At 41.5% G+C, this 14,648-nt stretch overlaps 1 protein-coding gene across 1 annotated transcript; it reads left to right on the forward strand.

Moving 5' to 3' along the window:
• The first annotated feature begins 92 nt into the window (after nucleotides 1–92).
• Nucleotides 93–10,797, forward strand: LOC135556208 (sterol carrier protein 2-like). Its single transcript, XM_064989211.1, has 6 exons — nucleotides 93–216; nucleotides 1,376–1,475; nucleotides 4,533–4,662; nucleotides 4,842–4,921; nucleotides 8,847–8,943; nucleotides 9,090–10,797. The coding sequence occupies exons 1-5, from the start codon at nucleotides 173–175 to the stop codon at nucleotides 8,940–8,942; spliced, it is 450 nt and encodes a 149-aa protein (XP_064845283.1). The 5' UTR covers nucleotides 93–172; the 3' UTR covers nucleotide 8,943; nucleotides 9,090–10,797.
• Nucleotides 10,798–14,648: the final 3,851 nt, after the last annotated feature.

Raw genomic sequence — 14,648 nt, forward strand, 5'->3', positions numbered from 1 at the left:
CAAAATCTTTGGCTCCAAGGAACAGTGTAGTAGAACTCTGCATTGAAGATCAAATCATCGCCTTCTCGGCTATTGACATGTAGGGTCTTGCAGAGAAACATAATAAGGAATTCCGGTTACAAAGTTTATTCACAACACAGCAAGCATAAGAGCTGCATCGGCCTGTTTGAAAATGGTTGTTTCAAATTTCAAAATGCGCGAATCACAGGTTGTAAGGTGAGAAATACTTCAAATGAGTAACATTATCACAGCCATTTAATTGCCACTCGTTTCCTCGCGTTATTCATCTGGAACGGGTCAACCTTGTGAAATGCAAGTGTGGAGCTATGCTAGCTGCTGGCTAGCTCATTGGCAACAATGACAACTGCTGTGCTAACACATGACTTGTGTAATAATAACAAGATAACAACCTGACAAGTATTATATTATATTCCTATGGAATCCATCTTTATTTATCCATATACTTGCTAGCTATTAACTTTAGCCACTGCTATTACTTTCACACCACATTCATAATATTGCGTTTAGATGTAGGTCAACTTTAGTCTAATTATGTAATCAAAGAGCCAACCCCTTTCTACAACTTGCATCAAATATGTCTTCTGCTCTCTGCATTTGGACTGCTCTCACAGTGGATGTCAGTCACTGATACCATCATGTTGTGACTTAGCTTGTAAAAAAAAAAACGCAATAGTTCGCAGGAAGCCAGAAGTTAAATCGAATTACATTCCAACTTATTCTGTTGATTGTCTGTATGCTTGAACCCTTGTGCAGTAGGGAATTTGAGAAGAACAGAATGGAATGTATCATTAAACAGAATTTCCAAATGTGTGTCTGTTGGAGACTCATTCAGTTCCTCTCTGCTTACCTCATGTCAAAATAAAAGTCTTGCTTTTTTGTGCAGGTATGGTGCACGTGCAGGACTTTTATTTTAATATGAAGTAAGCAGAGAGGAAGTGAGTCTACAACATACCTGCAGAAAGAAGCAGATTTTTATTTTTTTTCCTGCACAAGGACCTACCCTACGGACAATCTGAATAGTAAATTGAATTAGATTTAACTCCTGGCCTTTGGAGGACTATTCTGTTTGTTTTTTTGCAAGCTAATATCTTGCAACGTTAGTGTGTAAGTACTAGTGTTGCTAAAAGTAGCTACTTGTGACTGTGGCAAGAGCCTTATGTAATGAGGACTCTGTCTCTTTAGCCTGGGTGATCTACCCCCATGCTATATCTCTTTTCTCCTGCTGAATAATCCTAATTGGCTTGTTATAGTTGCAGCCTATCTCACAGGCTCTGTATGTCATGCCCTCTGTCCATTATGTGTCTCTCTCTCTTGTTCTCCCCCTCACTCTCTCTTTCTCTCTCTCCTCTCTCAGCTCCCAGAGAATCCAGGCAGTTAACACCAATGCAGAGAGCAGCTTGGAGAGGTTCAAGGCCTATGCAGTCTTCCAGGAGATAAAAAAGAAGCTGGAGGAGGTATCTTCATTACTGTGTGTTATCTGTTTCAGTTATCATTTATTGCTTCATCCTCTAAAGTAGGCTAAAATGGCATAAAATGAAACAATGGCTATTGGAATATGTCCTGCTTATGCTGCAAACCTGTTTTGCTTATGCTGCAAACCTGCTTATGCTGCAAACCTGTTATGCTGCAAATCCTGTTTTCACATCAACATGTTTAGACCTCTTTTCTGTTCCTTTTCACTGAAAATGTGTATATTGTGACCTCTGATCCATTTCCTCCACACTACAGCCATATGAGTGTTATTCATCTTGATCATACCGTACTACATGAAGGAGACAACCTATTTCCATTTCTCTTTCCACTTCGACTGCAGCACACATGGATCCCTTCCCGGAAACAGGCTTTTCTCCATGTCATACAATGATAAAGTTATGTTGTTTGAACCAATCAGATAAATGGTCCTGCACTCTATAAAGTTGTGTGTTTATTGGCAGCTGCTTTGCTCCTTCTGACCTCATTAGTACTATAAACATCACAAGCTAGATGATGGCAGATCTCTCTCCCCCTCACTTGCTCTCTCTCGCCATCTCAGTTTCTCGCTATCTCTATCTCTCGCCTTAACACAACCTAGCCATCAGTGAACAGCAGTGCTGTTGGGTCCAAAATACACAACTAGACCTCTATTACACAGACAGAAAGAAACAGAACCAAAATAGTCTGCAACTCTTTTGACTCTGGATGTGTAACATTCATCTCTTGTAGGGATGCACGATATATCAGTGAACATATCGGAATCGGTCGATATTAGCTAAAAATGCCAACATCGGTATCAGCCCAACGTCTAGTTTAACGCCCCATTGTGCAAAACCGATGTCACGTCAGGTGCATACCTATATAACGTAGGTACATGATATAATGATGCCATGTAAAATCTAGCCCACAATGTCTGCTGTGTGGATCGAGCAGTCATTTCAAAGAGTAACAACATTTCAGCGAGACAACTCCAAGGCAAAATCCATTAAAGCCAAGATAATGGAATTCATTGCCATTGACAATCAACCATTCTCTGTCGTGGGTGATGTTGGCTTTTGCCAACTGGTCGAGCACCGGTACATGCTACCAAGTGTGCTATTTTTCAGATGGTTCCCTATCGGCGTTATACAGTAATAGCATCACTGCTGTTAGCTTCACGACATACATACTATGGAATGCCGTTTGGGTCTTTGCGTGTTAAAAAAGATGTACAAAAAGTCTGCAAACACCGGCCACGAACGATGTGTTTACAATACCGCGACCGCAACTTCTGGGGTAGCTAGTTTTAGCCACAGCAATACAACCAGCCTGAAAACCTGCAGTAGAACCTGCAGTCATTTTCATTATTCGTAGCAATGGTTTAGGAATCCTTGTAAGTAAGTATTAGCTAGGTAGCCACTTGTTTGCCTATTGAAATTGAACTTCAGTTCATGAAAATACATAGCTAGCCAGCTACCTAACCCTGTTGCCCAAAGCTAACGTTATAAGCAGCCAGGTAGCTTCATCTGGCTGGTGAGGCTTGACCGCACTGGGTTATGTGTTGTGAAGCTAGCCACAATAAGGATAAGCCCCAATATTGGAAATTGCAGTTTGGTTCAAAATAAAGGTATGTCAAAAAAAAAGTAATGCAAATGAATACAAATAGTAGAATTATGCATACAATTCCACTATTGTGGCTAATCCTTACTTTGGCTAGCTTCACATAGATGGGTCCGACCACCATTTAATCAAATAAGAACTGTCTTATAAATTAGGGTTATTTTTAGATGACACCTAGTTATATAGGTAGCTAGCTAACTATAGCTATTGAAACAGGATGTCGTTTTGCTATGTTTTTGGGGAAGAACATTGTTTGCATCCATGAGCTTGCTAGCTTTTTTTATGACCAGCACTGTAGGTGCGCGATACAACTTTTCCAGCATCAGAGCATGTGTATCGATGAATCCTTGTGACATATGAAATACGAGTGATAGTGTAATAACTACATCAAAAAATGTGTGAACCTGTTTAAATTATTATGTGACGTGCAGTCATATTCAGGTCCTGATTGGTCAACAAGCTTATTTGACACATCAAATAGTGTTATTTGAACTGTTAAATAGTATATTTTCTGACACGCAAATACCCAAACGGCATCCCATAGAAATCCTGGTTGAGGATGAAATGACTGAACAAATGAACAACGAAACGGCACAGCACGTAAGTGAAAGAAATAGGTTTTGAGGATGTTTTACTGGTAATGGGTAGATACGTAAATAACAACAACATATATTTTTGATAAGTGTGACAATGACGGCCAAACCAGGTGACGCTGGACCGATTGTGCGCCGCCCTATGGGACTCCCAATCACGACCGGATGTGATACAGCCTGGATTCGAACCAGGGACTGTAGTGATGCCTCTTGCACTGAAATGCAGGGCCTTAGACCACTGTGTCTGTGTGTGTGTGTGTTAACTATTTAATTGTACTAGAATGCTTAAAAGGCCGCTAAAATGTTTAATATTGGTATCTGGTTTTTTTTGCAAGGTAAATATCGGAAATCGGAATCGGAGAAAATGTCATATCGGTGCATCATTAATCTCTTGTCCTACTTTAGATTTTACAAGTCTGTCTGGCAGCATTGGAGCAGTGCTGGCTATCTGATTCCCATTAGGATCTCTGTTTTGGTGTAATGGTATTCTACTACTATGTATCTGATAATCCACAGATTAATACAATATTGAAACCTATCTGGACTGTGAGAATATGTAATTACAGGAAGACAAACATTCTATTCCTTGTTACACATGTTCAGAAAATTGTTTCCAGTAGCCTAATTGATCATGAATGCATTATTTAGTATGTGTGTTTTCAGTGTGTGTTTTCAGTTAATTCTTTGCAGTTCTTTTAATGATTTTACAAAGCCCATGGATCAAAGAATGGTTTAACTAAATATTAAATGTCTTGTTATGGATACAGTCCTTTTTTCCCCCCATATTTGGACATGCATTAGGAGATAGTACTGATTATCATTCTTATGACTTATACAACCTTGTAGGATGGGGAGTCATTTGTGAAGAAGATTGGGGGGGTGTTTGCCTTCAAGGTAAAGGATGGTCCAGATGGTGAAGAGGCGACCTGGATAGTGGACGTGAAGAATGGCAAGGGTTGCGTTCACAATGACACAGGTAAGAACAGCAAGGGCTGTGTCCACAACAACAGGTCAGAATGAGAGGTTTCGTCCACATTGACAGTAAGAATGTAAAAAGCTAGTTGTATTTTCACAGGCTGTATTGTGATTGTTGTGGTCTCTCTGTATTTCTCCCGTTCTTGCTCGCCTCTTCCTCTCCTCCTTCTCGCCTTCTAGCAAAGAAAGCGGACTGCACCATTGCCATGTTGGATGCAGACCTGCTGTCCTTGATGACAGGGAAAATGAACCCACAGACAGTAAGTATTACCTGGCCTTGGTGTGGCATGATTAGACTCAACAAACTCTTTTCCCCCATAGTTGTTAGTAGCGGACTTATGCTGTTATTACTTTAGGGAGTTGATATCCTGTATTTTAGTCAGTCTCTTTGTTTAAGTTTGCAAGCTTAAACAATCTTCTTAGACTTATGGGTGTGAGGGAGGCTGTCTATATTCTAATTGGTCCATTTCAATATTTAGGTTTTACACAATGGCGTGGGCTGTACTCCTGCTCTTCATGACCTCTCATTTGACTTAATTTCTTTAGTCAGCCAGCCAACAAGCCAGCCAGTCAGACATACTGGCTAACAGTACGCTAGCTAACAAACTTCAATACTGAGTTTTTACATTTAAATGATTATACAAAATTCTCGCCACCAACAGAATGTTATATACATACTGTACAGATCCTTTCGGAATAGTATTCAGGCCCTTTGACTTTTTCCACATTTTGTTATGTTTTAGCCTTATTCTAAAAATTATTTAAAAAAAAGTTTTTACCCAGCGATCTCCACACAATTACCCAATACCCCAAAGTGAAAACTTTAAAAAACTGATACCTTATTTACATAAGAATTCAGACCCTATGCTTTGAGACTTGAAATTGAGCTCAGGTGCATCCTGTTTCCATTAAGCATCCTTGAGATGTTTCTACAACTTGATTGAGTCCAATTCAATTGTTTAGACATGTTTTGGAAAGGGACACACATCAATATAAGGTCCCACAGTTGAAAGTACGTGTCAGAGCAAAAACCAAGCCAAGAGGTTGAAGAAATTGTCTGTAGAGCTCCGAGACAGGAATTTGTCGAGGCACAGATCTGGGGAAGTGTACCAAAACATTTCTGCAGCATTGAAGGTCCCAAAGAACACAGTGGCCTCCATCATTCTTAAATAGAAGAAGTTTGGAACCAACAAGGATCTTCCTAGAGCTGGCCGCCTGGCCAAACTGAACAATCGGGGGAAGGGCCTTGGTCAGGGAGGTGACAAAGAACCTGATGGTCACTCTGCCAGAGCTCTAAAGTACCTCTGTGGAGATGGGAGAACCTTCCAGAAGGACAAAGATCTCTGCAGCACTCCACCAATCAGGCCTTTATGGTAGAGTGGCCAGATGGAAGCCACACACCTGTAAAAGGCAAATGACAGTCCGCTTGGAGTTTGCTAAAAGGCACCTAAAGGACTCTCAGACCATGAGAAACAAGATTCTCTGTTCTGATGAAACCAAGATTGAACTATTTAGCCTGAATGCCAAGCGTCACACCTGGAGGAAACTTGGCACCATCCCTATGGTGAAGCAAGGTGGTGGCAGCATCATGCTGTGGCGATGTTTTTCAGTGGTAGGGACTGGGAGACTAGTCAAGATCGAGGCAAAGATTAACGGAGCAAAGTGCAGAGAGATCCTTGATGATAATTTGCTCCAGAGCGCTCAGGACCTCAGACTTGGGCGAAGGTTCACCTTCCAACAGGACAGCGACCCTAAGCACACAGCCAACACAATGCAGGAGTGGTTTCAGGGAAAAGTCTCTGAATGTCCTTGAGTGGCCCAGCCAGAGCCTGGACTTGAACCCGATCTAACATCTTTGGAGAGACTTGAAAATAGCTGTGCAGCGACACTCCCCATCCAACTTGACAGATCTTGAGAGGATCTGCAGAGAAGAATGGGAGAAACTCCCCAAATACAGGTGTGCCAAGCTTGTAGCGTCATACCCAAGAACACTCGAGGCTATAATCGCTGCCAAGGGTGCTTCAACAAAGCACTGCGTAAAGGGTCTGAATACTTACGTAAAAATGTATATTTAAAAAAAAAAAATACATTTGCAAAAATGTCTACAAACCTGTTTTTGCTGTGTCATTATGGGGTATTGTGTATAGATTGATGAGGGGGGAAAAACGATGTAATCAATTTTAGAATAAGGCTATAATGTAACAAAACATGGAAAAGTTAAGGGGTCTGAATACTATCCTAAGGCTAAGTATACAAAACATTAAGAACACCTGCTCTTTCCATGACAGACTGACCAGGTGAAAGCTATGATCCCTTATTGATGTCACTTTTATTCTATTGTGTTATTGACTGTACGCTTGTTTCTTCCATGTGTAACTCTGTACTGTTTGTGTCGCACTGCTTTGTTTTATCTTGGCCAGGTCGCAGTTGTAAATGAGAACTTGTTCTCAACTAGTTTACCTGGTTAAATAAAGGTGAAAAAAAAACTTGTTACATTTATTTCAATCAGTGTAGATGAAGGGGAGGAGATGGGTTAAATACGTTCTTTTCAAGCCTTGAGACAAGGATTGTGTATGTGTGCCATTCAGAGGGTGAATGAGCAAGACAAAAGATTTAAGTGCCTTTGAACGGGGTGTGGTAGTAGGTGTCAGGTGCACCGGTTTGTGTCAAGAACTTCATTCAACACTTGGGTTTTTCACACTCAACAGTTTCCCTGTGTATCGAGTGGTCCACCAAAGGACATTCAGCCGACTTGACATTTTTTTAAAGTATTTGGCATCATTTTCTTGATAAAACGCTTCACTTGTCGATTAACTTCATCAACACAGTCTAGACTTTTGCTATGGGGCACAGTCTTTACTAGCCAGATCCCAACACTGGCCTCTTGATAGGTGATCACTTTAGAAAAGAGCCCATTAACCTTATTGTTTCTTAAGTAGAACACGTTCTGGAAAATAAAAGAACGGGTTCAATATGAGTAACGCTGCGGTCAATGTCTGTGTCAATGTCTGTGTTATTTTACTTTTAATTTGCTCTGTTTGTAGGTATGTCTGATTTTAATGGACTTTTGTATACTAAATTGTAGTATAGGAACTCGGCTGTGAATTTGTAAGGTTTGTTCAGGACTCTCCAACCCTGTTCCTGGAGAGCTACCGTACTGTAGGTTTTCACTCCAACCCTAATCTAGCGTACCTGATTTTTAATAATTAGCTGGTTGATAAGCTGCACCAGGTTAGTTACAACTGGGGTTGGAGCAAAAAATCGACAGGAGGATGGCTCTCCAGGAAGAGGGTTGTGATCTTCATAGTGCAATGATGTGATGTCATACTTGTTTAATTTAGATCCAACTGTACTATTATCTATCGTTCAAAAGGTTGACCATGGTCCATTTCTTCTCTAGTTTTCCCCCATCGTATATAATGGTGCTTTTGTAATGGAGGATAGGTGTGTCTTTGGAACTACGGTCTCACCAAGGAAACCTCCAGGGCTTCTGTTACGATGTCTATCGTTGTTGCTTAAGCCGGGTGTACACTACACAAGTACATTGAGTACATCAGACAACGTGTTCACACTTGTAGCTCTGAGAAGGCCTGCATGCATAGTGCTCACTCTCTTATTGAGCTGTAGCCTATATTGGGCAATACAGCGGGGAGAGATTTGTCCATGAAGGCTGCCTGTTTAGTTAATCTGGTTTCACTTTTCCCAGTGGTTTTTCACACGCTGGGTGCAGTGCCAAAACCGTTAGGGTCACTGTGTTAGTGCTGCCTGCCACACAAGGCACACAAGGCACAGGATATGCAGATCCTGCTGCTGCCCCACTCTCCACACTGATGTTAATTTTTCCATTTTAACTCTTTAAACCAGACAGGAACACACACTACCGGAGTATAGTGCAGGTCAGGAATAATTTCAAAATGGTTTGTTTTCTGACCCACTCCAGAAGAGTATTTCCTCATTGTGTTGTCTGCAGTGTGATTTACTTTCCACTGCTCAAAATGGAAGCTGCACTTTGACGAACAACTGTTTGGAGAGATGAATTGTGTGTGCAACATATGTGTTTGTGTGTTTAATAAAAAATGGTCTTGTGCTATGCCATCCCAAAATGCATCTGTGAAATTAGTCTTGCTTGCTCTCTCTCTCTCTGTGTTTTGATTCTAATGACTGACTCTCTATTCTGATCCTTAGGCGTTCTTCCAGGGCAAGCTGAAGATCACAGGGAATATGGGAATGGCCATGAAGCTCCAGAGTTTGCAGTTGCAGCCAGGCAAAGCCAAGCTGTGAGGTAGAACCTGGGGCTACAGTCAGAGGTTACCTCCCTAGCACTATTCTAGTGTCAGATCTTCATATCCTAACCTGAACCACTAGGGGTTACAACAACAAAACTGGTCCCAGACCTGCACTAAGGGTTAACTTCTACCATTTCTTCAGCTCAACAGCAGCCACCCCCATCCAACTCTAGTAGTTTGAAGAGAGGAAGGATGAGGATGTGAGGAGAGAATGATGAGATGGAATAATGGATGAAGAGAAAGACTTTTCTCCCTTTCGCTCTCTCTGACCCCTCTGTCTTTTTCTAATATATTAATGACCAGAACACACTAGACTCAAAATATATACTATAAGGGTGCACACTAATCTCACTCTCCCAACTGTGTAGTTAGGGGGCTAAGCCTACAAATCTGGGTGAAACCCTATTGTATTTGATGCCGTTTATTATTATTCGGGTTCTTCCATAAATTGTGTGGGGAAAAAATCTAATTCACGTCAGTTGGCCCAGGAGGGTGGATCTTTGCAAGATGGTAAAAGGCCAAGGGCCATGCCAATTGGCCACATGGTGGCACTATAGCAAGCGATTGAAAATGCTAACTTTGAAAGGTCACAACCCTCACCCCGTGTGACCTAGAGTCCTAAAATTTGCTACATAGGAACCTCTCCTCACAAGGAACAGATTTGCCTCCAGGACCCTGAAAGTCCTCTATGATAGATTTTCTGCCATTTTAGAATTTTGTTTTCAAAAATAATAATAATAATATTACTCCTCTGGCACCAAATGACACATCTGTACAACACTTGATACATGGCATCTATGGACCAAGCTCTCACATGTTTTTCCAGGACAGCATGTCAAACAACATGGCTGCTACTGATAAATAAACATTCATGTGGGTGTGTTCTGGCACATGAATGCATATAAATCCGAAACCGATATTCGTATTGTAACAACTTGGTACACATGTTCCAAACACTGTCAAGACTCAACATCTATGCACATTCAGATCGACCAAACAATGGCGCTATAACGGGCACATGTTTATCTCTCTTGATCCTTTTTAACTCAGACCGATGAGTCTAGCGAGCTAAGCTATAAAGTGTGATTCAGTTTGGCCACATGGTGGCATTGTTGGACAGAATCATTCATGCAAGCTCATTGACTCAATAGAACCCATATTGTTTGAGAAAGTTTCTTGGAAAATATTACATTAAAAGCCTATTGCGTGATCTGTTTGATTTTGAGCTCTGATAATTGGCAAGCTTGGTAAAGGAGTACAGAAGTAGCTCGTCCTAGGGCAGTTTATCCAATTTGTCCTGATGGTGGAAAAGTGGGCCCACAGCTTGATCCCCGGCATTGCATCTTCCAGTTATATTTTTATATTAATTCAGTTTGATTTATTATGACTCAGAGAAGATCTGTTTGCATGAAAAATATGTAATGAATTTAATCATGCCCCTCTCATCTGGCAATGTCTGATCTTTTTTCCCCCATTAAGTTTCATGTGGTAATGGACATATTATCGCTCTTGACGTTTGGGACAGCATAATTCATGTATTGTACTGTCTCAGAGCTGTGCTATAGTCATTTCTCCTTATCCAGCCTTTATGAGATATAAAACACTAAAGTGCCTCTCAGGTGTGCAGTATCCCCTGTTACTTTATGAACAAGTGTAAAACTATTGATAAGGTCTCATCTGATTCATAAAATCTGAAATACACCTGAATGGATGAACCACTGAATTAATGTTACTGTGTTACTTTCAGCCATGTTGTTGAGACTGTGACCACCTGAATGACTCATGATGCTAAAGTGATTTATCCTAAATAAACTCTCTGTTACTTGCTAATAAATGCTGTTTAAAAATGGTATTCTCCCTCTTTAAAAATGGTTTACTCGTAGATAGGCATGAAGGATAGGAGGTAGACTCATAGATGGCGAGAAATGCAGAGGTGAAAGTTGCAGATCCCAATTACTGGAGGCCATACATAGTCTGGAGTCTGCAGCTCTACCACTAACCATTCTTTTTTTCCCTTGAAAATGTTTTAGGTTTGTTATATACTATCCTTTATCATTTTCCCCTAACCCTACCACCGCTCGCTCCCCTAATTGGAGTAAACTAATGGACAACAACACTTAGGCTTCTACTTCCAGATTATACATACTATATACATTTTACGGACAGTATATTTTACATTAGTTATAATTTGTTTGTTTTTAGTCCCATCCTTCAGCTACCCTCAACCCCTCCCATCTATCTCTGAAAACCATTGAGTTTTGATTTCTATTTGCCATATATATTTTCAACTGTGATGTTTCACAAAAGTTCGGAACCTTTCTATTATCATAGCTTCTACAGATTGAACATTTAAGATAAACATTTTCAGAATTAACTCCAGGTAAATGTTGCTTTTCTTCAGCCAGTCCTGAACCTGCGACCACAAACAATCTACATATGGTCAGTACCAAAACGAAGCATCTAATGATTCTGTCTCTTCACAGCAAAATCTGCAGAGCTGGGATGGTTGTATCCTCTAAATATATTTTTTATATTTTTTATTTCACCTTTATTTAACCAGATAGGCAAGTTGAGAACAAGTTCTCATTTACAACTGCGACCTGGCCAAGATAAGGCAAAGCAGTTCGACACATACAACAACACAGAGTTGCACATGGAGTAAAACAAACATAGTCAATAATACAGTAGAAAAATATGTCTATATACAATGTGAGCAAGTGAGGTGAGATAAGGGAGGTAAAGGCAAAAAAGGCCATGGTGGCGAAGTAAATAGAATATAGCAAGTAAAACACTGGAATGGTTGATTTGCAGTGGAAGAATGTGCAAAGTAGAGATAGAAATAATGTATTGCAAATGAGAAAAATATATAAATACAGTAGGGAAAGAGGTAGTTGTTTGGGCTAATTTATAGATGGGCTATGTACAGGTGCAGAAATCTGTGAGCTGCTCTGACAGCTGCTGCTTAAAGCTAGTGAGGGAGATAAGTGTTTCCAGTTTCAGAGATTTTTGTAGTTCGTTCCAGTCATTGGCAGCAGAGAACTGGAAGGAGAGGCGGCCAAAGGAAGAATTGGTTTTGGGGGCGACCAGACAGCTATACCTGCTGGAGCGCATGCTACAGTTGGGTGCTGCTATGGTGACAAGCGAGCTGAGATAAGGGGGACTTTACCTAGCAGGGTCTTGTAGATGACCTGGAGCCAGTGGGTTTGTCGACGAGTATGAAGCGAGGGCCAGCCAACGCGAGCGTACAGGTGGTATATGGGGCTTTGGTGACAAAACGGATGGCACTGTGATAGACTGCATCCAATTTATTGAGTAGGGTATTGGAGGCTATTTTGTAATTGACATTGCCGAAGTCGAGGATTGGTAGGATGGTCAGTTTTACAAGGGTATGTTTGGCAGCATGAGTGAAGGATGCTCTTTTGCGAAATAGGAAGAAGCCAATTCTAGATTAAACTTTGGATTGGAGATGTTTGATGTACACACTACTGTTCAAAAGTTTGGGGTCACATAGAAATGTCCTTGTTATTGAAATAAAAGCAACTTTTTTGTCCATTAAAATGACATCAAATTGATCAGAAATAGTGTAGACACTGTTAATGATGTAAATGACTATTGTAGCTATTTTTTTATGGAATATCTACATAGGCATACAGAGGCCCATTATCAGCAATCATCACTCCCGTGTTCCAATGTCACGTTGTGTTAGCTATTCCAAGTTTATCATTTTAAAAGGCTAATTGATCATTAGAAAACAATTTTGCAATTATGTTAGCAGATCTGAAAACTGTTGTGCTGATTAAAGCAATAAAACTGTCCTTTAGACTAGTTGAGTATCTTGAGCATCAGCATTTGCGGGTTCGATTACAGGCTCAAAATGGCTAGAAACAAAGACCTTTCTTCTGGAACTCATCAGTCTGTTCTTGTTCTGATAAATTAAGACTATTCCATGCGAGAAATTGTCAAGAAACTGAAGATTTCGTACAACTCTGTGATCAGATTAAGCAGATGCTAAACTACAGGACTGTTTTGCTAGCAGACTGGAATATGTTCCGGGATTCTTCCGATGGCATTGAGGAGTACACCACACCAGTCACTGGCTTCATCAATAAGTGAATCGATGATGTCGTCACCACAGTGACTACGTACATACCCCAACCAGAAGCCATGGATTACAGGCAACATCCGCACTGAGCTAAAGGGTAGAGCTGTCACTCTTAAGGAGCAGGACTCTAACCCGGAAGCTGATAAGAAATCCTTCTATGCCCTCCGACAAAGCATCAATACAGGACTAAGATCGAATCATACTACACCGGCTCCACATCAGTCACTGGCTTCATCAATAAGTGAATCGATGATGTCGTCACAACAGTGACTGTACGTACATACCCCAACCAGAAGCCATGGATTACAGGCAACATCTGCACTGAGCTAAAGGGTAGAGCTGTCACTCTTAAGGAGCAGGACTCTAACCCGGAAGCTGATAAGAAATCCCGCTATGCCCTCCGACAAAGCATCAATACAGGACTAAGATCGAATCATACTACACCGGCTCCGACGCTCGTTGGAAGTGGCAGGGCTTGCAAACTATTACAGACCACAAAGGGAAGCACAGCCACGAGCTGTCCAGTGACACGAGCCTACCAGACAAGCTAAATTACTTCTATGCTTGCTTCGAGGCAAGTAACATCGAAATATTCATGAGAGCATCAGTTGTTCTGGATGACTGTTTGATCGCGCTCTCCGCAGCCAATGCGAGAGAGACTGTTAAACAGGTCAACATTCACAAGGCCGTAGGGCCAGATGGATTACCAGGGCGTGTACTCTGAGCATGTGCTGACCAGCTGCAAGTATCTTCAATGACATTTTCAACCTCTCTCTGTCCGAGTCTGTAATACCAACATGTTTCAAGCAGACCACCATAGTCCCTGTGCTCAAGAACACTAAGGTAACCTGCCTAAATGACTACTGACCTGTAGTACTTACGTCTGTAGCCATGAAGTGTTTTGAAAGGCTGGTCATGGCTCACATCAACACCATTATCCCAGAAACCTTAGACCCACTCCGATTTGCATACCGACCCAACAGATCCACAGCAGATGCAATCTCTATTGCACTCCACACTGCCCTTTCACACCAGGACAAAAGGAACACCTATATGAGTATGACTCGAGCTCAGCGTTCAACACCATAGTGCCCTCAAAGCTCATCACTAAGCTAAGGACCTTGGGACTGAACACCTCCCTCTGCAAACTGTATCCTGGACTTCCTGATGGGCCACCCCCAGGTGGTAAGGGTAGGTAACAACACATCCGCCACATCAGCATCCACATCACCAACAAACTAACATGATCCCAATACACCAAGACAGTCGTGAAGAGGGCACAACAAAACTTATTCCCCCTCAGAAGACTGAAAATATTTGGCATGGGTCATCAGATCCTCAAAAGATTCTACAGCTGCACCATCAAGAGCATTCTGACGGGTTGCATCACTGCCTGGTATGGAAACTGCTCGGACTACGACCGTAAGGCCCTACAGAGGGTAGTGCGTATGGCCCAGTACATCACTGGGGCCAAGCTTCCTGCCATCCAGGACCTTTAAACCAGGCAGTGTCAGAGGAAGGCCCCCTAAAAATTGTCAAAGACTCCAGCCACCCTAGTCATAGACTGATCTCTCTGCTACCACACGGCAAGCGTTACCA

The sequence above is a fragment of the Oncorhynchus masou genome, chromosome 15 (genome assembly GCF_036934945.1).
Source record: "Oncorhynchus masou masou isolate Uvic2021 chromosome 15, UVic_Omas_1.1, whole genome shotgun sequence".
In the NCBI taxonomy this organism is placed as follows: Eukaryota; Metazoa; Chordata; class Actinopteri; order Salmoniformes; family Salmonidae; genus Oncorhynchus; species Oncorhynchus masou.

Bases quoted from the DNA above. Each gene is read 5' to 3' on its own strand.
- LOC135556208 (XM_064989211.1), top strand. From the start codon at position 173: ATGGTTGTTTCAAATTTCAAAATGCGCGAATCACAGGTTGTAAG. The intron at 217-1,375 runs GTGAGAAATACT...CTCCTCTCTCAG, and splicing joins CGCGAATCACAGGTTGTAAG to CTCCCAGAGAATCCAGGCAG. The intron at 4,663-4,841 runs GTAAGAACAGCA...CTCGCCTTCTAG, and splicing joins TTGCGTTCACAATGACACAG to CAAAGAAAGCGGACTGCACC.